The following is a 27,678-nucleotide window of genomic DNA, read 5'->3' on the forward strand; positions in this document are numbered from 1 at the left end:
TGTCTTCTGACACTGACATTTGGCTCATATTTCTCCTTTTTCCTACCTTCTTCCTCTGACTGCCATCACTCAAAAACCAGCTCAGTCACTTCTAGGAAGCCTCTCTGATGACTCAAAGGTGCTGTGGTTATACTGTGCTTTTCTCTAGGACACACACTTGGCACAGTAATGGGCATTGCATGTTCCCAACTAGATGGAAAGTCTTTGAATACAGGACTACATGCAATATTGATGTACCATATAGCCCAGTACAGTACCTCAGAAACAGCTGTGGATGCTAACAGATTTCAAAATCTGACTAAAATGGACTTGTAAAAATAAGGAAGTATATCAGATCACCCTTGGAAATTCATCAGAAGGACAGGCTTCAGGACTGGTTTTTCCAGTAGCTCAATAATACTGAAGACTCAGATTCCTCCCTTCCCTCTGTTTTGTCATCCAGTGTTGGCATCGCCCCAATGCCAAATTCCCCAATGGGTTGGGCTGGCTGTCAACAGGCCTAGGTGCTCTGTGCCTCCTCCTTATTGTCAAATAGGTGAATGAGAAAGCCTGGCTACTGTGGCTCTCAGGAGAAAAAACATTTCCTCAAAGCCTCCAATAAAATTCATCTCTGTTTCATTGGCCCACATTGCAACCTCGGCCTTTTTTTTTTTTTTTTTTAAGATTTTAATTTATTCGGGCAGCCCGGGTGGCACAGTGGTTTAGCGCCGCCTGCAGCCCAGGGCATGATCCTGGAGATCCGGGATCCAGTCTCAGGTCGGGCTCCCTGCATGGAGCCTGCTCCTCCCTCTGCCTGTGTCTCTGCCTCTCTCTCTCCCGCTCTGTATCTCTCATGAGTAAATAAAATAAAATCTTAAAAAAAAATTATTTATTCATGAGAGGCCCAAACACAGGCAGAAGGAGAAGCAGGCTCACAGGGAGCCTGACATGGGACTCAATCCCAAGTCTCCAGGATCACACCCTGAGCTGAAGGTGGTACTAAACCACTGAGCCACCTGGGCTGCCCTGCAATCTTGGCCATTTCTTGAACTAATCACTAAGCAAAAGGAATGTGACACCTTGTGACTAACCAGGCCTATGCTGTGGGGCTGAAACACATTTCTTGGCTTTGATTTTTGGTATGTTTTTAATGTTTACATTTAACAAATTAATACCTTTAACCAAAGTAACCCCCAAAATGCAAAATGATCATGCTATTCATGAGATAATCAGAAGGTTTAATGAAATGATAATAATCCAGTGACCAGATCCAGAATGAGACTCAAGTTTAAAGTAGTAATGAGGGGATCAGCGGTTTAACACCTGCCTTTGGCCCGGGGCGTTATCCTGGAGTCCTGGGATCGAGTCCCGCATCAGGCTCCCTGCATGGAGCCTGCTTCTCCCTCTGCCTGTGTCTCTGCCCCTCTCTCTCTCTATCATGAATGAGTAAATAAAATCTTTAAAAAAAAATAAAAATAAAAACAATAAAGTAGTAGTGAAAAGAGTCCTGAATTTTTCAGGTTATATGTATATTTTTATTTTATGTACATGGTAGATTGTTACAGTAATGGACTGCAGATCACATGCCAATGTCACTGAGTATTACTCTCCCAGATTGACTTGGGCTTGAGAGGGTGACTAGCTTTGGTCAACAGGACATTAGCAAGTGTGGCACTGCCGAAGTATAAAAGCCCTGATGCTTTGGGGCCTGTCCTCTGGCTGCCCTGAGACAGCAGGAGAAGCCCAGGTGAGCCTGCTGGGAGGAAATCCTGATGCCCCTAACCCTTGCTGCTACTCCACGGGAAAGAGAAAGAAAACTGAACCAACCACACTCTCTAAAGACACTTGTGCTAACATTCATTGACTAAAGCTTTCAGAAACTTGATTAATTCCCTAAAGAGGTGCAATTAAACTGTTAGAAAAATCTAAGAATATAGTGACAACATAAGACAACCGAGACGTAGTTTATTCTATTCTATGTTTGCCTTGAAATTCTCTTGGAGGCATGTGATAACCCATTTCTAACAGAGCTGTCCACAGAACTCACTAATCTAGTGCCCAGGGAGACCGGAGAGGCCTATGGGAATCCGGCACTCCCCAGCCTGGAGTGGGGAGCAGCTATCAGACCTCTGGGTTTACTGGCTCAGCTGGGGTTCCTGACTAAGAACATTAGCCAACATCTGTGCATGTTTACATTCTAGCAAAGAACAGCACCAAGACCAGCCTTTTGGTAAACAGGCTCCTCGGCACATTTTCGATCACTGAATTGCTGTGGCAGCAGTTTTCATTTCTGTCTCCACCTTTTCCTGTGGACGAGGTGCCATCTAAAGAGTGAAAACCCTATTGTGAAATATGCTGTTGGACCCATTTTAGGCTGGAGCTGGGCAGGCAGGCTGGCAAGTGTGTCTGGTCTTTCTTTGGCCTACTGTAGTTTTTAGAGTCATGGTTTCAGATTCCTGCGCTGGAGTGCCTTGCATGCATTCACAAAAGGGGGTGCAAAGTCACAGATCTCAGCCTTGGGAAACCAAGAGGTCATCTGACCCATCTTTCATCCAGATGATTATACTTAAGCCTTCCAAGAAGGTCCTTTGTCATTTTTTGAGGAAAAAAACAGATTGGGTAACACGTCCCAGGGCCCCATCGACCTTTGTCAATAGTTCATCCTTTTAATGATTACCGTTACAGAGAAGGGGTTGGTTAACTCTGAACATAAGATTTCTTATTTTGGGGACAGGAGGCTTCTTAACGCAGGGTTATCACAGGGATGTGAATATACTACTAACGCATAGTAAGACAGTAGTAATAATAACCTCCAACTCTAGCTTAAGCATCTGAGATTTTTTTTTGAGATATTTATTTCATAAATATCAATAAGGGCCACTCCAACAGCAATCTCTATATTCATTGCTTACCTCCTTTACACAAAACCTCTTGTTGACCTATTGACTGTGGTATGATGCAATTAATAGAAGAAAGAGAAGCTTCAGGACAAATTATGACTTTAAAAGAAGTTATTTATCAAGGCCTATTAAGGAACATTTATCGCATCACATCATGGTATAATTCAATCAGCCAAAGTCATCTGGTGGGGAGCTTAGCTTGTCAAACCAAAAGAAAAGAGGAAAAAAAAGAGAGATTCATAAAAGTCTAATGTTTTTGGAAAAGAATACTACCAATTTATTTCAAAATCTGAGTTCAAATAATGTGAAGTGGCCTGTGGCCTGTTGATATTGTTAAGGAAGAAAGGAAACTCTGATAATCTGAAAACAGCTTCTGTGTCTCAAACCAAGTCACCAAGAGCACAGTGCTGGAGTGAAGTGACTAGAATGCTGTCGCCAGCCTAACCAAAGGAGGTTTATAGAAGAACTGAATAATACAATGAATTGATCTGCCCAGGAAAGTCCTCAGGCCTCTTCTTCAGCATAATGTGCTTTACTATTAAACCAAGTACCCTCTGATCTGCTAATACATGACAAAGCCCTCTAAAGATCCCCAGACTCTGGGATTTTGGTAGATTTCTTATGTAGAAATTCCAGTGAAAAGGCTGTTGGAGAAACAGGTCTGGATTCTGGAATATGTTCCATTCTGTATTTTTCGATATATGGTGCAGCTACCTCCCAAACCTGAGAAGGATAAAATAGAGTCAAAATGTTGACGCCACTGTCCTCACATGCCATTAAACATCAGCTTCATCTGATCAAAACATCTATTGCTGACTAGGCACGTAGCAGCTGTTTACTTGCTTTTATTATAAGCCATTTGACACATGATCTGTATCAATTAGCTTCTGGCTGCATTAACAGCTTTTAAAATGCAAAGTCCAGAAGCTTTCTAAAGTCACCATAAAGGTGGTGACTTTAGAAAGCTTCATGGTGTTCAGCTGCTGAAAGCAGTTCTTCTGAAGTAAAATAAACAAACAAAACTGACAATTCAGTGTGGACAGAGTTAAGGAAAGCCGCCCCAAGGTATGACCATGTGTTTTCTAAGACAAGCTTTGAATAGGGCAGTGGATTTCCTCATTTGCTGGCTCTCCATGCCACATGCCTGTGGGCAGGCAGCATCGGCATCCCCTGGAATCAGACCCCCAGGAGGTTCATGGGCACGTACGTTACAGTTTGAGGAGCGATGCTTCATACCCTTGTCTCCTATGTACCTCCATCCACCAACCTGCTCCCTTTCAAGGATCACATCTTCTCAAGTTAAGGTTTTTGATTTACAGTTGCTTTTTAGCAGCTTGCTGCTAACAATCAAGGAGCGATTCCTATTCTTTTGTATTACCTTAGAAAATGTATTCTTTCAAAGGCTAGCTTCCTCGGAAAGCTACCTGCACCCCCATATTCATGCAGCATTGGTTATGAAGAACATGGAAGCGACCTAAGCATCCACCGACAGATGTATAACAGCAGACCTCTGGCCTTTGGGAATGCAGGACCAGAGATTTCCCAGGCCACAGAGGCCAGCAAGTCTGTTTGAAGCCGCCTTGGCTTTCTGACAAGCCCAGCAATCTTCAGCAAAGCGTTTTTCGTATTTAAGATCACGAAACAAATGACTTTCCTTTGCACATCTATAGATCTTGTCTTCTTTTGCAGAAAAAAAACAGAACGTTTCTTATGCCATCTCTGGGTACCAAGAAGCCAGACCTCCTTGCTCCATCCCCCATCCTGGGGGCACCCACCAAAATACTAGAACTTCTTGCACAACCTCTAAGCACCAGGATAACTCTGTAGGTGACATCAAGTCTGCATGTAATCAAGAAATGTCACTGACCACTATCCTCCTTTAACTGATTAAACCCCTTTAAATATTGCTGGGCCAGGCAGAAACCTGGAAGTGGGCTTTTGTTGTTGTTATTTTAAAGATTTTATTTATTTCTCCATGAGAGACAGAGAGAGAGGCAGAGACACAGGCAGAGGGAGACGCAGGCTCCATGCAGGGAGCCCGATGTGGAACTCGATCCCAGGACCCCAGGATCACACCCTGGGCCAAAGGCAGATGCTCAACCTCTGAGCCACCCGGTGTCACCCTTTTTTTTGGAAGTGGGCTTTTGGACAAGACTCTGCCTTTACCCCAGGTAGCTGGCCACCTGAATAATGCTCATATTATTTTCCAATCAAAGCTCATCTCTTGAACATTGGCCTTTCAAGGGATGGGCAGCTGATTTTGAGTGATATGGGCAGAGGGGGTCAAAAGGTACAAACCTCTAGTTATAAAATAAATAAGTCTTACAGATAGACTATGCAACATGGTGACTATAGTTAATAATACTGTATTGTATATTTGAAAGTTACTAAGAGCAGATCTTAAAAGTTCTCACCATAAGAAGAAAGAAATTATAACTATGTATGGTGACAGATGTTAACTAGTCTTATTGTGGTGATAATTTTGCAAAATATACAAATATCAAATCATTATTTTATACTCCTATAACAAATATAATGTTATATGCCAGGTATATTTCAATTAATAAAAAGGCTAGCCTCTTATACACCTCTTGATGAGAACCAAAGTTGGCAGCAAGCAAGGGGCTTCCCCTCAAAGGGTGTATGTAGGGCATACTTAGGGATGACAGGTGTGAAGATCAAAGGGAAAAATCATTCCCCAAGAGCAGAGCAATGGTTCTAGGGGAAATCAAGAAGTCCTAGAGAATGTGATACCAACAAATTATGACAAAAGTCTCAAAAAATATATTTAAAAAATGAGTCAGCCTAGGAGGCATCTGTTCCTGTCAGATAAATCTACAGTCAATGAAGCCAGAGGAAATAAGTGGTATCTCACTTAGAGAGATGGGACAGGACACACCCCAGCACCAGACAGACCAACAGATCTTTGGAGTAAAAACCTGGGACTTTGTTAGTCATTGGACCAGTTGGAGGTGGTGAGGATAGCATCACGGAAAGAGAATGTACTTTTGAACAAAAGAGAATCTTCTTGGTGGGGGGGATGCATGAACCTTTCATCTCATTTTCTCCCCGTGAATACCCATCCCAAACTCCATTTAAAATCATTTCAGTTTCTAATTGCTAGATAGTCAGTGTTTGGGTGTAATATGGGACACTTAAGAGTTCATCAAATAGCTTTTTAGTTGCTGTGGAAGTTGCTTAAGTTCCTTTTCTGTTCATGTCCAAGGAATAGACAGGAGACAAGAGAATAAGAATATTTCTTCAGTCCCCACTCCCACTCTGCTTTCCCATAATGACCCCAAACTAGGAAGTAAGCTAAGTGGCCAACTTGCCTTCTGTTCTACGAGCAGCCTGTGTGCTGCCTCAATGTCTGGAGCCATGAAGCGATCTTTTATCCAGGGCCTACAGAGAAAGCAAGAAAGCACATCAAACCATCAGCCAAACATTAACTGCTGCCAGGGTTCACAGTTCTGCAATGATGTCACATCCAGGGACCTATTTGACTTTACCTTACAACAGAGCGCACGAGGTCATAGACCTTCTCTAGAGGAGTGGTTGTTCTCAGGGGGCGTAGAAACTCTATTCCTTGGCAGGCTGCAAGAAGCTCAATGGCCAGCACTGGAACAAGAAAGGTGGAGGGTATAGCTGTTTAAAACTGCCTTTGTGCTTGGGGGATATAACTCAATGGAAGTTGAAAGCCATCTCTAGCCAATGAAGAGATGGTCGGTCCTCTGTCTACTGGTAGAATGAAGCCAACTTGGTATTTGGTGGCCTGTTGATATTGACCATCTTAAATTTGCTTTTCTACTCCCTTGGCTGTATCTTTAATGTTAAGAAGGGGAGTGCTATCCAGGTAAATATATTAGTCCTCTCCTTACTTTATCTGAGCAAGATGGATGACATGTGTGTCCTATTTCTACCTTTGTGTAAATGTCAATTGGTTTTTAGTCTTGCTGTTCCTTTGGCCTGAAATTCCTGGCACATACACCTTCATAGGATTGAAGGAGCCAGTGAATGAGCAAATGAATCTTTTGTTGCGGTAGATCTTGTTCGTTTCAAGCCTTCAGACTCAAAGTTGTACCAAGCCCACTAAAACTGAAATTGTAGAAATTGGTATCTTGCCAACTTTAGGTTTCTTGATAAAATGCAGTTTTTTTTCCTAGTTAAGAACTCTTATTAAGTGTACGATACCTTGGGATCAACTTTGAATACCGGAACCTAAATTTCTCTACCTTTGGATTCCATTATTTGCCAAGAAAATACTTTAGAAGCTTCAAGTTGATCAAACCATTTAGGGGTCAACTGAAATGGAGTATTAAAAACATTTGACTTCTTAAAATTTATGAAGCACACTACAAACTCTGGTGAGTAGACAGGTCACAGTGGGAGCAGATGAAGTAGTAGAATCTATTTTGGACCTGGAAGAAACTTCACATCTTCTAGTCCAATCCCCTCACTTTATATATAAGGAATTGGAAACTTCAAGAAGTTTAGATAGGGTGGACAGGGAAGACATCTGAGATAAAATCTGCACAGCTACAAAGATGGAGGGAGGAAGTGAACCATGTGAAGTCCTGGGAGAGCAGTGTTGCAGGTGGAGGGGCCAGTGAGGACACAGATACTGAGGTAGGGATGTATCCTTGGCAGGTGCATGAGTAACACTGTGGTTCCAGGGTAAAGAATGGAATGGAGAGAGGTGTCAGTGAGAACCAGAGGCCAGATCACGTGTGATTGCTGTAGGCTACAGGAAGCGGGCTGGATTTTGTTTTGAGCACTAGGAAGTAACTGGTAAATTTTCATCAGGAACATGGTGTAGTCAAAATGACATTTTAAGGACCATGCACTGGTTGTTGTATGTGGTGCCCGTAGAAGAACAGTAATGAAAACAAAGGAGACCAATCAAAAGGTGCTGACAGAGCCATGATCTCGTGTCTTTTGATGGTAAGGTTGATTTGCTGATGAACTAGATAGAAGATCTGAGAACTGACAAGAGTGACTCTTTAGGCTTTTGGCCAGAGTAACATGCTCAATGCGGACATTAGGATCACACCATGGTAGGCAGATAATAACAAGTGTTGGTGAGGATGTGGACAAATCAGCTCTCAAACACTGCTGGTAAGAAAGTGACATGGCACAGCCACTTTGGAAAATAGTGTGGCAGTTCCTCAACAAGATGATCATAAGCTACCATATGACTCAGCAATTCCACTCTCGAGAAATGAAAACATATGTCTGCACAAAAACTTGTACACAAATGTCCACAGCAGCAGTATTTATATTAGCCAAAAAGTGGACAAAACCCAAATATCCCTCACCTGATGAATGGGTAAACAAAATGTGGTATATCCATACAATGGAATATTATCCAGCCAGAGAAAGGAATGAAGTGCTGACACATGCTACAGTGTGGAAGAAACTTGAACACATTGATTGTGCTGACTGAGCCATTACAAAAGCCCATGTGTTGTATGCCGTGTATGTGAAGTGTCCAGAACAGGCAAATCCAGAGAGAGAGAAAGTATATCAATGGGTGCCTGAGCCTGGGGGCCAGGTGAGAATGTGAGAGTGATAGGTAAAGGATACAAGGGTTCTTTTTGGGATGAAATTGTTCTAAAATTGATTTGCGGTAGTGATTGCACAACTCTGTGAATATACTAATAACAACTGAAGTGTACAATGCAAATGGGTGGTTGTAGGGTATGTAAATTATATCTCAATAAGAAGAGCACTTAACTCTCCCACATTTGTCTTAAAATACTGTAGTCCTTGCTTATCTGCTGTTTTGCTTTCTGCTGTTTCGGTGGCCCGAAGTCAACCACATTCTGGAAGCAGGTAATCCTTCTGATGATTTGTCAGATTCCTCCTCCTGTCCAATCATCAGGAGGTCAATAGTAGCCTAATGCTACTTCACAACACCTGCGGTATTCCCCTCACTTCATCTCGCCCTGTAGGCATTTTGTCATCGCACATCGTCACAAGAGGGTGAGTAAAGCACAATAAGGTATTTTGAGAGAGTTCACATTCACATAACTTTTATTTCAATATATTGTTATAATTGTTCTATTTGATTAATTATTCTTGCTAATCTCTTACTGTGCTTGATTTATAAATTAAACTATTATAGGTATGTACGTATAGGAAAAAACATGGTATACATAGGGCTTGGTACTACCCATGGTGTTAGTCATCCACCAGGGGTCTTGGAACATTCCCCCTCCTCCATGGATAAGGGGGGAATTATTGTAGTGATACTCTTTTGTCATCCCACAGCTTCCAATACAGTTGGGAAAATTTAGGAGCTTAGATAACAATGCCTAAAGGAAGGCAATTCCTCTTTAAAAAAATAACAAAACAAGTAGTAATTAAGGAGGCAGGGAGAGGTTGGTCTAACACGGCTCCACCCTAGAAACTATCTACCAAAAGGTATGGATTTGAATCTTGTTAAGCCTCCCGCAGCATACAGGAAACACAGGGAACAAAGATAACATGCAGATTAAAAGTTAAAAGTAACACCACAAGGAGGCTAACAGGTAAATCCAGAATGTCAGTCTCTAATAGAAGACTGACATGTTTTTTTAACTAGTCAATGGCATGAAGAAAAAAAGGAGAGGGGGCTGTTCTGGATGAAAAGAAGCTTAAAATCTTGACCACCAAATTTAAAATGTGGGCCTTGAATTCAGATTTGAACAAGGCCACTATGAAGACACTGAAATAATTGGGAAATTTTGAATATGTACTCAACAGTGATACTGAGACTTGATTTTTTGTTGGATATGATAACGGAATCATGGTGGATAAAAAAGCATTCATATTTAAGGGATAAAATATGCAGGAAGAAAATAATGTGATGGGATTCGCTTGAAAATACTTTGAGGGCAGCCCGGGTGGCTCAGCGGTTTAGCACCACTTTCAGCCCAGGGCGCGATCCTGGAGACCTAGGATGGAGTCCCATGTCAGGCTCCCTGCATGGAGCCTGCTTCTCCCACTGCCTGTGTCTCTGCCTCTCTCTCTCTCTGTGTCTCTCATGAATAAATAAATAAAATCTTAAAAAAAAAAAACATACTTTGAGAAAAGGAAAAAAATGAAGCAAATGTGCTGTTGAGTCAGAGTTAGGTATAAAGGGGGTTGTGGTACTAATCTCTCCACCTATGAATATGTTTTCAATTGTTTAAAAAATTAAGCCAACCGTGACACTTATTTGACAGCAGGTGTGGTTCTTAAATTTCAGTGAGCCTCAGAGTCACCTGGAAGACTTGTTAAACCCATATTGTTCTGTTCTCTTCCCTTGAGTTTCTGATTTAGTTAGCAGGTTGGGGGCCGGGCCTAAGAATCTGCCCTCCTAACAAGTTCCCAGGTGATGCTGATGCTGCTGGTAGGGATCCTACATTGAGGATCACACATGTTGTAGTTTATCAGTGAGGCCTGCCATCCCAGACTGGCCGGGTTTACCTTGTTCCACATGCTCGATGACCCGAAGGGCCTTCCTTGCTGCCCATCCTCCCATGGAGACATGGTCCTCTGTGGCAGCGCTAGTGGAGAGAGAGTCCACAGACGAGGGATGGCACAGAGCCTTGTTCTCAGAAACTGCAAGAGGCCAATGCAAGTTGAATATGCTAGTATGCTCATTTTCATATTAGAAATAGGAAAAATTGCCATGTTGGCTGCTCAATGTGCTCAACATTGTGGAGTATCCCCTCTAGAAGCTCTTGGTTGTTATCGAAGCACTGGATAGTCTAAAATTATTTTGGGAAGAGGAAGCAGGTTGGGTTTGTATCAAAATGAAAAGGAAGGACTAGTGAGTGTGCTAAGACCAGATAGAAACCTTATTACAAACCCTATTACAAAGACCAGTGGAAAACACTGGAAGCATTTAGCATGCCAGGGAGGCTAGGTAAAAAAGACATGGTGAGCTTTTCCAAGTACTCAAGAACAACTGGACTGGTTGTATCAGCAGAGGAGGCATTAGAATTCAGGGTGGTATCTAAGGATGGAGACTGGACCCACAGATCTTGAGCAAGGAGATTTTACGGCTCAGACTGTCCAGTGATGACACAAGTGGTTGTACTGGGTTTGAGCAAAGACTCCATGACTGCCAGACGTATCTTGGGGAGGAGGGGGAAATTCTAGAGATGGCCTAGATTGGTGTCTCCAACTTTATTGCGCCTATGAGTCACTCCCATCTTGTCAAAATGCAAATGTCGAGTTTCGAGTGGGGCCTGAGATTCTGCTGTTCTAACAAACTATCAACTGATGGCCAGATTCTTGGCTTGAGGACAACACATTAAGTAAGGAGGACCTAGATTACCGGGCTCCTCCTCCTGCCCCAGAAACCAGGGGAGAGTTTTCTCCCCTACATTTTTGCCCCTGAAGGCGGCTGGGTGAGACTTCAGTTGCCCTCTGTACTATAAAGGATCCCGAGATAATCTAGCGATGTAGACCAGGCGGTCAGCTCATCCTGGTCTGCCCAGGCCTTTCCAGGTTTCAAGTGCTGCAAGTCCCAGGTCCCAGGACCCTAAGCCTGCTTATATGGATAAGTGGTCTGTGGTGAGGCTCGTTCTGAAAGAGAAGTTACTTGGCCCTGGGAAAGAAAACTATTCATTTCCTTCTAATGAAACCAAGGTGCACAACTTCAATAGGCAGTTTAGGGAAGGAAAACACATTCAAACGAGGCTTTCCAAAGTCCCTGTTGTTTTCTAGATCTAGATCTGTTAATGTGAGAAGTCACTGCCCTTGAAAGGAGTATTTTAATAAGGAGGTAAGTGAGCAATTAGAATATACTGGATAGAGGACACAATGAATTCCTTTTGGTTGTGTTGAGTTTCCATGTGAGGCTTTGGTGAGGAAGGGGTTAGGAGTAATATTAATAGCAACTAATATTTACTTTGTGCTTACACAACATGGCCAGGCACAGTTCTAAGGCTTTATATGCATTAATTCATCTAATCCTCAAATCAGTCCCCTTAGGTAAATTTATTACCCCCCCATTTTGCAGAGGAGTAAACTGAGAGTGATAGGAAACTTGCTCCATATCACACCTCTGATAAATGGCAGAGTTGGAATTCGAACCTAGAGTCTATGCTCTTAACCACATGCTCTCTTGCCTCTTGGGTAGGTTTGCCCGAAAAAATACAGAATGTTTAGTTAACTCTGAATTTCAGAGAAAAACAAATGATTTTTTTGTACTTATGTCCTGAATAATTCAAATTTAAATGGAAACCCTGCATTTCTATTTGTTAAATTTGGCAATCATGTTTTAGGATTAAGTACTGATTAAAATGAGATTCACATTATTTGAAGTAAGAGCACAGATTTGAGAACAAAAATGCCTGGGTTTGAATTCAGTTCTACTTACTAGTTGTCCAGGGTAAGTCACCTAAGGTCTCAGATCTTCAGGTTTTCCTCTGTACAATGGAGGTAATAATAGTGCACGCCTCTTGGCATTGTTGTGACCATTAAGTGAGCAAATATAAATGAAGCCCTTGGCATGTTCTTTGTACTGAACCCTGTTCTAATGTGTTACTTACAGTTTTGAGTCAGAAATCAGCTATACTGAAGCTCAGTTTTCCTGGAGGGCATCTTCTTATGAGCATTTTTGCATATTATTTTTTTAAGAGAATTTATTTATTTGAGAGAAAGAGAGAGAGAGAAAACACAAGCTGAGAGGGAGCCAGCGAGAGAGGGAGAAGCAGACTCCCCACTGAGCAGGGAGCCTGAGGTGGGGCTTGAACTCCTGGATCATGACCTGAGCCACCCAGCCACCCTGCGTTTTTGCATATTGTAATCACATCTTTATGTTTTCAGTGTTTGGTATGTCTAATAGAATGTACCCAGAGTTTAATCATTCAGGTCAGTTCAAGTTTTGCCATTAATTATAGATATCTTTGTCTTTTTTCCTTCTGAAAGTCTTCAAATTGGGATTTGGGAAAAAGCTACAAAGGTGAAGTTCCTGTGTGATGTCAAATTGCTTTCTACAGAGAAATTGTGGAAACCTCATTATTCACAAAGTCATTAGGGTATTATTGTGTTTTCGTATAGCTTTGTTTACGTTTTATTTAGTTTTTTTCTAAAAAAATGTTAAAGAGACTTCCTTCTGCATTTCTACCAAGACAGGTGGGATGCGAAAGAGGTGGGGACAAAGATGGAATTCAAGGACAAAATTTGACACTTTCAGATGAAATGGACAGACTTGGGCTCTGGGCAAGGGGCAGTATTCTTACCGAGTGCTGCGGCTGTGCAATGTGCAATCATGAACCCAGAGTTCAGGCCACCTTCAGCCACCAGGAAGGCAGGCAGCTCACTGAGGGAGGGATTACAGAGCCTTTCTATTCTTCTTTCACTAATCGCAGCAAGTTCATGGATTCCAATGGCCAAATAGTCTAGAGCCTAGAAAGAGCATCTCAGTTCAGTTGGTTTAAATTGGATTATGCTTTCAGGGTTAGGAGCAATTCTAAAAAGCTTACTTTGGCTGGGTATTCACCATGGAAGTTTCCTCCAGAAATAGTCTCTCCTCTGCTGGCAAAAACCATCTTGCAAAACAGGTTAAGGCTAATTTTTAACACTGGTAGCTCTTGTACAAATATGGGTGGAGGGAAGGAGAGTCCTTCTACAAGCAGTTGTTGACATGAATGGATGCAAAAGCAAAAACAACAAAACAAATACCCAAAACCTTAAAGATGAATGATGTACACCTAATTGGGGGCCAAAGAAACATGGAACAGGAAACTTTTCTTTCTGAAATTAGAGATTCTCAAACACCATAACTATAGTTATTTGATGATTAGCACTTTCCCTCAAAAAGTATATATCTAAAATTAAGAACAGAGATCAGGACACTAGTTCTATTTTTTCAGTGGACTATGTGAGCTTGCCTTCCGTAGAAGAATTTGCTGAATGGAAGACTTTGCTGAGGAGCAACCACCAAATTATCAGGAACAATCAATTCTTGAAAGACTTTCAAACTCTCTACTCAGTGATCCTGTAGCAACATTCATAGCAAATGGTGGCCAATAGGCTGTTGCAAACCCATCTAAGTAGGAGCAACTTAGACTCACCGCATATTAATGCCCTCAAAGATTATTCCATTCTATCACGCACTTCACTTAAACCAATAGGCACCCAGACAAATGCAATAACAACCCTTCCAAAGAGCTGACTTACATCTACTGGACTAGAGAATATTTATTTCTATCAACTAGGAACTCACTCTGTGTGAGAAAGATTCTGACTTCCAAAGAGCTGGAGATGCATGTATTACATTAACTTAGTCAAGTTGGGAGTTACCTTTTCTATGCATAAAACTGTGAGCCTGTTAGGCCCAGTGCTGGCTCTTCTCCACCAACCCACCCCCAGTCACAGGCCCTAGTCTTCTCTTCATTCTTTGAACCCCTTTTTTTTTTTTCTTTGAACCCTTATAGCAAGTAATCTCTGCACCTACTTAGGACTTCAGCATGTTTGATTTTTCTCCAGTTCCAAATTTGTTTGTTGGTTATCAGATTATAGCAATTAGAATTTAGCATCCATAGCATTGAGCAACTGTGTTAATAGGTGCTCTGTATCTACAATTGAAAAATTAAGAATAATATTCTTTCAACTAATACCAGTATTGCAAGAAAATTCCCAAATATTACCTTATGGAAATTCATCAATAATTAAGAATCTTTAATTGAGAAAGGAAAGTACTTTCGGCTGAAATTTTTGCTGCAGTAAGTGGTGGGAGAAGAATTTAGTAAGGAAATATCCCTCTCTCATATCCAGTAATTTAGTGGTAATTCTTTGTTTTTATTCTTTAAAATACCTTCTCAAGTCTAAATTATGGAAGTGTAGAATGGATACCTCTCCTCTACAAGAACTGATAGACTTACATAGTCTTCATGAAAGCGCTATTCTGTTTTGGGGGGTAGAGTGGTGTTGAGGTAAGTGAGTTGAGAATCATTTAGTGTGGGTCTGACTTCACTGTAGAACAATCTGACATTGAGGACATAAAACACACATCCTGAAGTAAGCTTGTCAGAGAAACCACACTGGAAACATCCTGTGATAAATCTTACACAGGAAGATTTGCTGTGAAACCTGTCTGCTTACCTAAGCTGTGAAAGGCTTTCAGGGTTGTTAACTCAGCACTTTCTCCAGTGTTAAGAACTGAGACAGGGGTATCTGGGTGGCTCAGTGGTTGAGCGTCTGCCTTCGGCTCAGGTCGTGATCCTGAGGTCCTGGGATCAAGTCCCTCATCAGGCTCCCCACAGGAAGCCCACTTCTCCCTCTGCCTATGTCTCTGCCTCTATGTGTGTCTCATGAATAAACACATTTTAAAAAAAGAACTGAGGCAGACGTGGGATAGGAAAAATATATTCCTAAGGGCCTGGGTGGTCTTCAAAGGCAATATCAAGTATCTCTGTGAAGACTTTGCCAGTGTGACCCTGGACTGACCACATCAACATCTAGGAACTATACCATCAAAGAACATTCCAAAGCAAAAAGAATTTGGCTCTACAATACCTACACCATGAAGAAAAGAAGGGTTTCATCTTTGAGAAATGGAAGGATTCTTACTATTCTTCATAAAATTTGGAAACCCTGATTGGAGTAAAGTCCGCACCAAAAATAAAAACCTGAGATGAGGAAAGCCATAACTCTTGGGGCAATACTTTGGTAAATGTCAACAAATTGCCTTCCATTTAAGGTATCCCCGGAGCCAGGAAGGCTTGCATAAATGCCAAGCTACCCAGGGTCCCCACAATCACATTTGTGACATGGGTCTTCATCCTCTATCAGCAATCTCAGCCCTGGCTCTTGGGGCAAATGTTTTCATGAACTGTCTCAGCCAATGCTGGGAAGACACCCTTTAGCCTTTAATGGGTCCATATGGAAAGCACCGTGTGTTAGACTCTGAAGTGAAGTCAGGTTCACAGATCTGCCTCTGTCACTTACCAGCTCAAATCTAGAGAGAGTCACTTAACCTCTGAACCTCAGGTATTTAGTCTATGAAACAGAGTGACAGAATGAAGATGCTATACAAAACAATCACTTTAGCAGATCTAAAGATTACCAGCTGGAATTCTATAATTCTGGCTTAGGAAGCAGTCAAAAGATACAGGATTATCTGTTGCACTATTAAGTTCTGTGGTAATGATGTTCTTCACAAATGCTATCGTGTCATTCACCACACCGTGGACCTAAAATATAAGATCAGATGAGTGAGTACATTGAAAACACTAATAATGGTGTCTGTTATGTAGAGTCTGATATTTGTATTAGAATAGCAAGGATGTTTTAAACTGGGATTTATTTGTGCTGTACGGATAATTTAGCAATATTTTGCCATAGACATTTTCAATCAACTGGCTAGAATGGAACTTGCTGAGTAAAAGGAAATGAGGGTATTTACTCCAGGGAGGACTCTCGATTACACTCTAGACTAGCAATGGGCACAAGATGAAATATTGTTTCATTCTTGAGAAGTATATTAATCTCTCATCTGATTAATTGCCATATACAAATGAGCTGTAACATTTTTTTTTTAATTTTTATTTATTTATGATAGTCAGAGAGAGAGAGAGGCAGAGACACAGGCAGAGGGAGAAGCAGGCTCCATGCACCGGGAGCCCGACGTGGGATTTGATTCCGGGTCTCCAGGATCGCGCCCTGGGCCAAAGGCAGGCGCCAAACCGCTGCGCCACCCAGGGATCCCAACATTTTTTTTTTTTAATTGGAGTTCAATTTGCCAACATATAGCATAACACCTAGTGCTCATCCCATCAAGTGGAGCTGTAACATTTGTAATGCTGAATGCCTCATGCCAACTCAGGTCCTTTGCATTTTTTTAAATCTAAAGTTAAGCCTCACAGATTTACTTGTGATGGTTTGTATCTGCTTATTAAATGCAGATAAGGTACAACCACGATATGCACTTGAATTATGATTCGCTTTTCCTGCGAACCTCGATGGCATGCTGGTTCTTGTTGTACCTAAAAGAGAGAACCAGTTAAGTCCCACTAACTGGTTAGGATGATGTTATTACTAAGCATTTTTAAAAGTGAGGGCACTAAACCAACCTAGCAAGTTGTCTCTTGTGCTTCCGTACGAGAGAAGCGAGCAAAGCAAATCCAAAGGAAACAAACAGCTTATCACGTAGAATAGAAAGTCTGCAGTAACTGGACAAATAGAAGTAGGATATGCATCATTTTTAAAAGAGGCAGTAAGGAAATTTGGATTATAATTGACCATTACATGACTTATTCACACGTTCCTCTTTTTCTGTTCCCCCCTCCCCGAGTTGGAAATAAGCAAAGATTTTTTTGTTTGTTTACCTGTGGACAGCAGCGCAAGGTATATGCATCCTGAACACGATCACAGAACCTGTGACTTTCTGTGGAAGGTTATGGCAAGGGACAGGTTATCAATTTTTTTTCCCCACAAAACACAAAACTGCATCAGCTCATTTGCAGAAACATGCCCAGACCTGCTATTTCAGATGGGTGGTGGTCTGAGTCCAAGAGGGATCGAAACCGAAAAGCAACTTCAATTTGCCCACGATGAGGGCGAACAGCATGGATGTCTAGGTTTGACAGAAGGAAAAAAAAGTCAGAGCAATTCTTACATTAGTACAGACTACCATCGATGGTTCAGAACCAGAGGTTCTTACCACCATTCCCAATTAGAAACTTTACCCCAAAAGCAAGATTTCCCTTACCAACTGTATATCTTCCACTTTAAATAGCCAAGTGCAAACTATATGTTGGGCCCACTGGGAATTCAACTTGAGAACCTGGGTCTACCCTAAAAAGATTTAGGCTCAAATGGAAGGGAGCTCTGCAGCGGCCAATTTTTGATCATTTTATATCATCTCTAGACAGTTTTTCTGTCCTACTACATATAATGGTAGGCAGTCTTTCAAATTCACTACTTTACAGGTAAGCTGCAACTTCTATCGTTGTCCTCTCCCAATTTTCTAAGGGGAACCAACTTTAGTCCTGCTCTACTTCTAAAACCCTGTGAACAGGTTCCTAAGACAGCACCCAGTCTGATGGGAGTCAGACCTGGGTGATCCGGAATCCTGGGCAAACTCTAGAGTCAGCATCTGTCTGTAAAATGTGGTCATTGTAAGGATCAAGTGTGGCACAACTCGGAGGAAGATGTGGCAATACTGGACCTGCTGTAGGCACTTGGGTTTTTTTCTTCTTCCCCTACCGTCCACTCCCACCATTCTCATGTCTAAAGACCTAGACCCACCCGCCCAACCTGCTCCAGTTGACGAATAGCAACCCAGTGGAAGAACTGTGCTGACCAGTGTCGAAGGCCTTGGTAGTACCCTTGAGCACCTCCAGAGTCAGGGCGGCCACGATGTCTGCCTGGCGTGCAATAGCACTGGCTCTCTCCACGGCTTCACAGCCCAGGGACGTGATCATCTGTGTCCCGTTGATGAGCGCCAGGCCCTTTGAAAAGGAAGAGGGAAGTCCTTTGCTAGATTTATTGTAACCCATGTTCAAGTTGATTTCATATCTTTTGTTTCCATAAGAGGAGAGTTGACCAGTCGGCTGAGTGGTGTTTATTTATGTTTTCTAAAGTGCAGGGCAGTAATGCTTATGTAAGCGTGGGAGGATTAAGTTCCATCCTATGCAAAATTGCTGTATAAACCTGGCAAATGGAATACCTGTTAAGTATTCCCATTCTCAAGGCAGCCAGGAACCGCCAGTGCAGACTGCACATGAAATCTTTATAGCTCCTAATTATGCTGCTTTTCTTTAACTGCTCATCAGTGTTGACGAGATATCATAAAAATTCTGGTCCAAGACTCTTGGTTGAGAGCATTCTGAGGAATCTTGATTTCTAGCATCTGTGAGGTATCTTTAGAGATCCTGCTTTGAAGTTTAAGTTCTTAGGTCAGAGAACCCCTAAGCATCCATGGCATAAAGAATCTTTTAAATGCTTGTGGAGGAGTGCTTTCTTCAGTGACAAACTTTTTAACAAACATGAAAGCCACATTTAAGAAACCCAAGAGACTGATCTTAAGACTGAAAATAATATACAAATAAAGCCTTATTAAAATGAGTAAATTTTCCTTGATCTGTTTACCTCTTTTGGTTTCAAAACAACTGGTTTCAATCCATGAGCTTCCAGGACCTGCAGAATGGTTAAAAAGATAAAAAATGGATATCAATGAAATACCGATCTATTTCCAATTTCATAAGGAATCAGTAAAATATCCTTCAGCCTAAAGATCTGTTTTATAAAAAGTTAGACCTATGTGAATTGATTCTGTTCATCGACTCTGGTCTACGCTCTAGTTCTGTTCTTTAGTCTAAAAGTAGACTTACATTTCACATAATTTTTGTACTTAAATAAGGGGCTCTAGCATTTACAGAAGTAACCCTGGATGTTGGTTCCTAGGTCCTTTGTATTCAACGTCTACCTTAGTGACTCACTTTTTCTCCTGCTGCTTTCTGAGCACATATGGGCACTTCATACTGTACTGAGGCTGGGTTCCTGACTGTCCACAATTCTCTGCCTCCAGAGCTTGACCTAAAAACTCCTCCACCCTCATCCTACTTAGCTAAACACTGGCAGAATAATCTTCCCCTGAAATAAAAGAAGTGGAACAGTCATTACATTAAGGTCCCTTTAGGGAAGAAGGAAGACAGAGTCAGCACCATTCACCATGTCCATTTCACAAGCTTATTAGCATACTCATTACACACCACTCTGTCCTGGGTGTTGGACCAGGGCTGGCCTAGGAAAATTGAGACAGTTTAGCTCAGGGGCAATTACAGACAATTACAGATTTAAGAATATCGTAAGTGTTCTAGGAAGTAGGGAGTGTGTGGGGTTTGCAGGCAAATGAGCAGATAAGATGCTGGAAGAGCACAAAGGAGGGGCCAGGGAGGAGAACCTGAAGGACAGAGAGGGAAGCTTCCCAGAGGACTTCTGAGCAGGAGGAGCAGGAGGAGGAGGAGTGAGTGGGGAAGAGAAGAATGAGCCTGGGGTGGTCCCTCTGTCCCAGACACAGCACATTCCAGCTGTAAGGAAGCTCCAGCTCCTGTAACGTAGAACCTAGGAGGAGGCATTAGACCAAGACTCTCACAAATCACTTAAACTTTATTCTAAGGACAATGGCAAGCATTACAGGCTTCAGCCAGGCACACTCAAATTTGCTGTGGGAAGGTGGCTGAGCAAACACCCTGCACCAAGAAATAAAGATCAAGTTCTAGAGAAGAAAAGTGATCTGGAACCTATATCCGCCTAAGGATTATCTGTTCCCTTAACTTCTCCTCCTTGGTCCTCTGCCCCTTCACTGAGGGATCTCAGCAATTGATCTGAGCTAACACTTCAAATAATTCTTTGGGCTGCTCCGATGGAATCTGGAGATGGATGAACAAGCCCTTCTGATTAGCCATTGGGGTAGGAGCTGGGAGGGAGAAGGAGCCTGCTTTCCAGAGGCCATACAGTCAGTGCTATGATCCACAGCTCTGTCCTGTGAGACCAGAGACTAAATAAACCCACAACAGTGTGAGGTCTCCTAGATAAGCCCTGGAATAGTTTTAGCTGAAGAATAAATTGCTGGGGTTAACACTGGCCACTGTACCTTTTCTCCAAGGTGACCATCGAGTTCCAGAAGCCTGAGGGTAATGTATGGAAGCTAAGAGCCTTACCTAGGTTGACTTGTAAGCTCCAGTTTTCATCTACAAAACAGGGATAACGGTGGCTCCATCCCCAGGCTGCCGTAAGGATTCAGTGCTACAAAGCATGCCAGAGCAGCTGGCGTCCAGCCTGGGGAAATTACTGCGGATACAAGTTGTTATTAAAGTCTTACGTATTTAGCGTCAGCCCAGCCACTCTTTGGAGACCACATCTTCCCTTCTCCAATTAGCCCAAGAGCAAGATGAGAGAGTGGAGCAAGGTCTCCACTTGCACCAACGGTTCCTTTCTCTGGAACGTAGGGCAGGCAGGAGGCTGGGAGAGAAAGAGGCACCAATTACTTCTGGCTATCCTCATTCAGCCAGGGAGGCCAACCTCCCCCCCCTCCCCCTTAGGAGCTAGGATCGCTTTATGGCACAAATACCTGGGGAAAGACAATTCCTCAAGCCTAACTAATGCTTAAGGGACCTGGCTGAGCCGCTATTAAAAAAAAAAAAAAAAAAAAAAAGGCAGAGGGGAATAAGAAGGGATAAGCAGGAAGGAGCACCAGCCAAAGCAACCTTGAGAAAGAAGAACAAAGCTGGAGATATCACAATCTCAGATTTCAAGATACACTACAAAGCTGTAGTAATCAAAACAGTATGGTGCTGGCATAGAAACAGATATATAGATCAATGCAACAGAACAGAGAACCCAGAAATAATGGCCTATGCCTAAATGGTTGATAAATCTATAGCAGAGAACATAAGAATATACAATGGGGAAAACAGTCTTGTCAATAAAAGGTGCTGGAAAACCTAGACCACTTTCTCACACCATATATAAAAATTACCTCAAAATGGACTAAGGACACAAATGTAAGACCCAAAACCATAAAGCTCCTAGAAGAAAACATAAGCAGTAATCACTAATCTTGGCCTTAGCAACATTTTTGTAGACATGGCTCCTCAGGCAACGGAAGCAAAAGCAAAAATAAACTATTGGGACTATACCCAAATAAAATATTTTATACAACAAAGGAAGTCATCAACAAAAGGAAAAGACAGCCTACTGAATGGGAGATGTTTGCAAATGATATGTGTGATAAGGGGGTCAGAATCCAAAATATATAAAGAACTTAAAGAACTCAACACCAAATAATCCAATTAAAAAATGGGCAGAGGACCTGAATAGACATTTTTTCAAAGAAGACATACGGAAGGCCAACAGACATATAAAAAGATGCTCAGCATTACTAATCATCAGGGAAATGCAAATCAAAACCACAATTGGCTATTGCCTCACATCTGGCAAAATGGCTAAAATAAAACAACTCAAGAAACAACAAGTGTTGATGAGGAAGTGGAGAAAGGGGAATGTTGTGCACTGTTGGTGGGAATGCCAGTCGGTACAGCCACTGTGGGAAACAGTATGAAATCTCAAAACATTAAAAATAGAAATACCATATGCTCCAGTAATTCCACTACTGGGTAGTTACATGTAAAGAAAATGAAAACACTAATTTGAAAAAAAGATACATGTCACCCCTATATTTACTGTAGCATTATTTATAAAAGCCCAGATACGAAAGCAGCCCAAGGATCCAATGATAGATGAATGGATAAGAAAGAGGTGAAAGAGGTGAACTATTGCTCAGCTATAACAAGTAATGAGATCTTGCCATTTGTGACAACATGGATGGAACCAGTGGATACTATGCTAAATAAAATAAGTCAGAGATAAATACCAGGTGATTTCATTCGTATGTGGAATCTAAAACAAAAACAACAGAATTAGATTCATAAATATGGAGAATAAAATTATGGTTGACAGAGGTGGGGGCATAGGCAAAATGGGTGAAGGGGAGTGGAAGACAAAGGCTTTCTAGTTATGGAATGAGTAAGTCATGAGGATGAAAGGTACAGCATAGGAAATATATATTTTTTTTAAGTTTAGACTTTATCCTAAGGACAATGGAAAGCATTCAGATTTTAGCCAGGCATACTCAGATTTGCTGTGTGGAGGTGGTTGGGAAACCCTGTACATAGAGAAATAATCCAGACCAGGCTGCATGGAAAGAAGGTGATCTGAAACTCACATCCCCAAAGGATTATCTATTCCTTTAACTTTTTCCTCCTCCTTGGTCCTCTACCCCCTTTGCACTTACTATGCATGTTCTAATCAGACCAAGAAATTTTTAGAAATTGTAACAATGCATCTTAAAGATCAGGAACTAGCTGTTGTTCATTACAGCTTTGATCCTAGGAACAAGTTATAAATGATCTAAATATGAATTAAGAGACTTCCATATGAGCAAAGAGTGTGTGTAGCCATTAGAAGCTATTGAAGAAAAAAAAAGCTATTGGAGAATGTTTGGAAACATATACATATTTACATTAAAAAAGTAATATGAAGAACCTTTGTACACTGCTGGTGGGAATGCAGGTTGGTGCAGCCACTCTGGAAAACATTATGGAAGGTCCTCAAAAAGTTGAAAATAGAGCTACCCTACAACCCAGCAATTGCACTACTGGGTATTTACCCCAAAGATACAAACGTAGTGATCCACTACTGAACTACTGAAATGGTGTTTGGGATAGACATTGAGGAATTGTTGTGTTTCTCAGATGATTGGCTGCAGCTTCTATAAACCACATCTGGGCATCACTGAATTAAAGGTTCTCTCTAGCTTTGAGCTTAGGGATAGACTTAAGGAGTTTGTTCCAGACTTCTATAAAGATGCCAAATACTAAGCAAAGGGTGATGAAGAATGAGTTGAAGGTACATAGGAGTAAGCGTCTCTGCCCCCACCCTCACCCCCTCAGCCATCCTCCTTCTCACCAAGCCCATTTCCATTCATCTCCATCATTTTATGTCATCTTGTCTCTGCTAGTTCCTCACTATGCCTTCAACCAAATCTACTTGTGGTACATGCCCAGCCTCAATGGAGGGTCAGCCTGGAGATCCATGGCATTACCATTAAATACTTCGATAACTCGCTTGAGGGTCTCCAGGGAAATGCCACTGTATCCTTTGGCCAAGACATTGATCCTTAAAGCCAAGAGCATCCGACATCTTTCAGGGATTAGTGGTTTCCCGACACCTGAGAAACAGAATTGATATTCTTCTCCTAGAAAAATCAAAACCTTTCCCACCTCCAACTCTCAAATCTTTCTCCACTTCAGTCCAGTCTCCTACCACCTTTCTCCTCTTGACTCAGATAGTTGGACCACTCTCCTTCCTGACTGTCCTGCTTCTGAAAGTCCCATCTTCTAGAGAAATGTGAAAGCCCAGTTTTGCCTTTTCAGTTCTCTTCCCTCGAATGCTTCAGTGAGCCCCACCTAACCTGACACCCTTAGAATACCATCCAGACTAGATTCTTGACAGACCTTCCCACCTCACCTCATCCTGATCAACTCATTCCCTGAATTCCAGCCTTAACTTCGTTCCCTGAATGCACCACTCTGTTGGCATGGCAGTACACGTGCTCCTGCCCCAACCCCATCCCTCCAACTTGGACCATTCCTTTTCTGATTCAGCTGAAAGGTGGTCTTGCATGGTGCCTTGTGCTTCCCTTCCTCCCCTGAAGCAGAATTGGCACTAGTTTTTAGAGTGCACCAGCTATTCACAGCTGTTACAGGATGCCTCACGCCATGCTGCACTTTATTCATCAGATCAAACAAGATCTATAAGTCACTTAATGTTTGAAATGACTTACCTGAAGAATGTGAACGTACTAAGTTGACCTGGAGCTCTCTGGAAGAGAAAGGGAAGACCTCTCTTAGATATCTCGCAGTGAACGTGTCCCCTCAGCTAGGGAAATGAAGGGAAGAACAGGTGACTCTTTGGAGAGACAGACTAAAGGCAGTGGGATGCATGCAAGGGAAGAAAGCAGCAAGCCTGTGTTTTCAATGCCAGCTTGTATGCAAGTGAACAGGAACCTCATCCTCCTCATCTGGAAATTGGGGCAAATGTTAATTACTTCTCTTGTTGAAAGTAATCTCAAAGATGGGGACACTCGGAGGCATGTGAATGTGTGTTTGCTGAGGAGGGTGGGGGTCAGACTTACTCTAGCTTATTGACAGGAATTACAGTTCTGGCAAATTTCCCAAAACCTGTAGTTATACCATAAACAACTAGAACAAAAGTAAAAACAGACATTGTACCATTAGAGGCAGACCATTAAAAAAAAAATTCAATAGCAAGAATTGTATGACAAAGAGAAAAGGATACCAGTTTTTTCTTTCACGATGCTCTCTATGACTTCCCTGGATTTTTGCACCTTCTTTTCAGCAGTTGGGGTGAGCTAGGAAAACGTCGGTCAAAGCAGAGCACATTGAAAACTTCATAGGCGGTGAAAAAGGCCAGACGATATCCTTCCCCGCCCTCCCCTGTACCTTTATTTTGTAGTGTCCTTTCCCCAGGTTGACCAGATCCTCTGTGGTCAGACTGTCCCCATCTAAGGCAATGTACTGCACAAAAGAAGGGGACCTCTGTGAGCTTGGGCAGCCGGGCTGCTTGGCCAAGACAGTGGGGAAGAGATTTCCCCCCTGCTCTGAAACATTCGTGTGTTGGTGGGAAAGGCCGCTTGCTCAAGAGGTCGCTGAGTAAAGAAAGCTAGAAGCGAGCAGAATGCCTCTTCCTACTCCGCAGAGCGGGATAAAGCCGCGTCCTGATGCCGTTTGCTCATAAATTTGGCTGGCCCTACCCCTCCTGAAACGAGGGGGACTTAATTTTCTTTACCAAAAGAGTGTGGCTTGCAGCTTACCTTTTCAGGCTCCCGGTACTTGCTGTACCTGACGCCTGGTAAAGGAAAACCCCGGGGAGTGTGAGACCGCCCCAGGCCGCCCGCCCCCCGCGGAGGAGCCCCCAGGGCAGCCCCGGCCCGCAGGAAAGGATACAGGTACACTCCTTCTGGTTGCGATGGGATGAAGTCGGGGGACATGGCATCGCCTTCTATGACTGAAACAAGCATACAAGAGAGGCTCCCTTAGGGATGGCGGGGAGAACCGCACTTGGCATTGCTGGTAAACCCAGAAAGGGCTCTTCCACTCCCTCTCACGTGTGGAGAAATGGCTGCTTTAAAAGGACTTCGGGGGGCCCTTAGCATCTTTGCCGAGGAGGAGAGCAAAAGGCACAGACGCAGGTGTCTGGGGTGGGCGGGGTTTCATACAGAAGTTCAAGAGCTAGCCCCCACCCCCACCCCCACCCCCACCCCCAGCTCCAGCCCCGGCTTTATTTTGTTTTAATCCGAACCCCTTAGGCCTCTGTGCCCCTGGCTTCCAGGCGCTTCTGAAGGGCAGAAGGGTCTTCAAAATGATTGTCTCCCTGCCCAGGGATCCAGACAGGCCGTCTTGGGTTCGAAGGTAGCCTTTGCTGCCTACCAGAGGCGCCCTCTAGGCAGGTCAGCCCATTCCTGGACTGTCGCCTTGTTGGAAAGGGGGGCCGGGGGCGGGGGGCAGAGGGGGAGTCCCTCCCTCCCCCAGGCGCAGGCGCGTTCGGGCCTCTGGGCCGCGGCAGGTGCAGGTGCGAGCCCGCAGCCAGCCGCACCTGCCGGGGGCCGAGCGAGGGCCGCGGCCACTCACCCACTTCCACGAACTCGTTGTCCTCCAGGGCCGCGTGGAGCGGGTCCTCGCTGTCCAGCAGGCCCAGGCCCTTGCACCGGCGCACGAGGAAGCGCGCGTCGTCCGCCGAGGCGAAGCCGCCGTTGTCCGGCTTGTTCTTGATGTACCTCCGGATGGCCTCGCGGCCCAGCCAGCCCACGGTGAGCGCCGCGTCCCCGCAGGGCACCGCCAGCCACTCGCCGCGCACGTGCGCCGTGTACCTGGGCATCGCTGCTCCCGCGCGGGCGGCGCGGGCTTTATCTGGGAGCGACGCGAGGTGGGGTCGCCGGGAGGAGCGGAGCGGGAGGGACTTTCAGACACGCCCCTCTCCTGCTTTACTCATCCGCACAGTGGACAAATATTTATTGAGGGCCGCGCAGTGGCCCTTTGGGTTTCCGCAGCCGAGCTGGGGCGGGAGAGGGGGATGCGCGGGCAGGTGGGCGGCAGGTGAGCCGGGCAGCCCGCGCTCTCGCAGGAGGGCCTGGCTTCTCCCGGCCCGGTGGCGGGTCCCAGTGCCTGTGGGCACTTGCTGGGCGGGTGGGGGGCTCTCATAGGGGTCCCTGAGTTCTCCCTCCCCTGGCTTCTGTGTTCTCCATTGATGGCAGCTTACAAACACCGTGTTCCTGTTTTTATCTGGAATTACTCAACTGTAAAAGGCACCTTCTGGCCTACTGTGACACCAGGGAGTGTGGCAATCTTCATTTTTGTGTTTATTCCGCAAACATGTGTTGAGCAACTGCCGCCTGCCACCCCTGAGGTTTTCTAAAGCTGTCTGTCCACAAAGGGAGGCTGCGAAAGTCAGGGATGGTTCTCACGAGGAAAGGTCACCGATGAATGAGCTACTGCGGCTTGGAGGTCAACAGCTCAGCAGGCCAGAGTGGGACTCCAGCTCCACTCTATTAGCTCTGAGCAAGTAAGTTATTAATTAGCCTCTGTTTCCCTTTCAAAGGGGAAAGGGAGCAAACTGCCTCACTGCTGTATTGGCAGTATCTTCTTGGCATCAGATCCTGGCTCTGCCATTTACTATGTGACCTCTGGGTGAGTAATTTGACTTTTTTGGGGTCTCAGTGTTTTCATCTCTAAGCTGGAGATAATGCTAGTGCCTATTTCAAAGGGCCTTAGGGAAGATAAAGTGAGTTCATATGTCTAAAGCCCTTAGTGCAGCACACGGTGCATTGGAAATGTTCTGGAAGTGTTTGTGATTACATCATTTGCACTTGAATGCTCTGTATACCTATTTTGCCTTCTAAATGCTCTTTCATAAAAAAAAAAAAAAAAAAGTTCTTTCACCTTGAGACATGGCTATCTCTAATCCAGTTAAGCATCTTTAATACAGTTAACTGCTCCCTGCACCCAATTCGTTACTGGTAGATTAAGGTACTCTGAAAAGCATGAAAAAGGAATCAAAGTAATGTTGGCACTGTTTTAACTAAGCAGCATTTTAGTAGTTAAGCCAGTTTCTGGACATGTGGTTATTGCAATGGGAAGATCTTGACATGTGTTTCCACTAAAACTCACTTGTGTTGGGAATAGAGACACAGTTCACAGAAAACACCAACACCCAGAATCTCTCTTTTCCTGACAGC

At 43.5% G+C, this 27,678-nt stretch overlaps 1 protein-coding gene across 1 annotated transcript; it reads right to left on the minus strand.

The window, feature by feature from the left end:
• Positions 1-2,798: 2,798 nt before the first annotated feature.
• On the minus strand, positions 2,799-26,345 carry HAL (histidine ammonia-lyase). The gene is made up of 20 exons (XM_025439172.3): positions 26,075-26,345; positions 25,391-25,451; positions 25,258-25,285; positions 24,887-24,961; positions 24,723-24,795; positions 24,559-24,625; positions 24,208-24,245; positions 23,467-23,592; positions 20,686-20,825; positions 18,951-18,998; positions 18,163-18,310; positions 17,338-17,433; positions 17,186-17,244; positions 15,971-16,051; positions 13,340-13,405; positions 13,097-13,262; positions 10,329-10,463; positions 6,389-6,497; positions 6,212-6,281; positions 2,799-3,602 (listed from the first exon to the last, which is right to left on the minus strand). Exons 1-20 carry the CDS (start codon positions 26,319-26,321, stop codon positions 3,462-3,464), a joined length of 1,974 nt encoding a protein of 657 aa, XP_025294957.1. The 5' UTR covers positions 26,322-26,345; the 3' UTR covers positions 2,799-3,461.
• Between the last annotated feature and the right edge of the window lie 1,333 nt (positions 26,346-27,678).

The sequence above is a fragment of the Canis lupus genome, chromosome 15 (assembly GCF_003254725.2).
Source record: "Canis lupus dingo isolate Sandy chromosome 15, ASM325472v2, whole genome shotgun sequence".
Taxonomy (NCBI): domain Eukaryota; kingdom Metazoa; phylum Chordata; class Mammalia; order Carnivora; family Canidae; genus Canis; species Canis lupus.

Excerpts from the sequence above, each read along its gene's own strand:
- HAL (XM_025439172.3), bottom strand. The coding sequence starts at position 26,321 with ATGCCCAGGTACACGGCGCACGTGCGCGGCGAGTGGCTGGCGGTGCCC. Across the intron at positions 24,246-24,558 it reads ATTCCTGTCAATAAGCTAGA|AGAGCTCCAGGTCAACTTAG; the intron begins GTAAGTCTGACC and ends TTTCTCTTCCAG. Across the intron at positions 17,434-18,162 it reads TACCAAGGCCTTCGACACTG|ACATCCATGCTGTTCGCCCT; the intron begins GTCAGCACAGTT and ends TGTCAAACCTAG.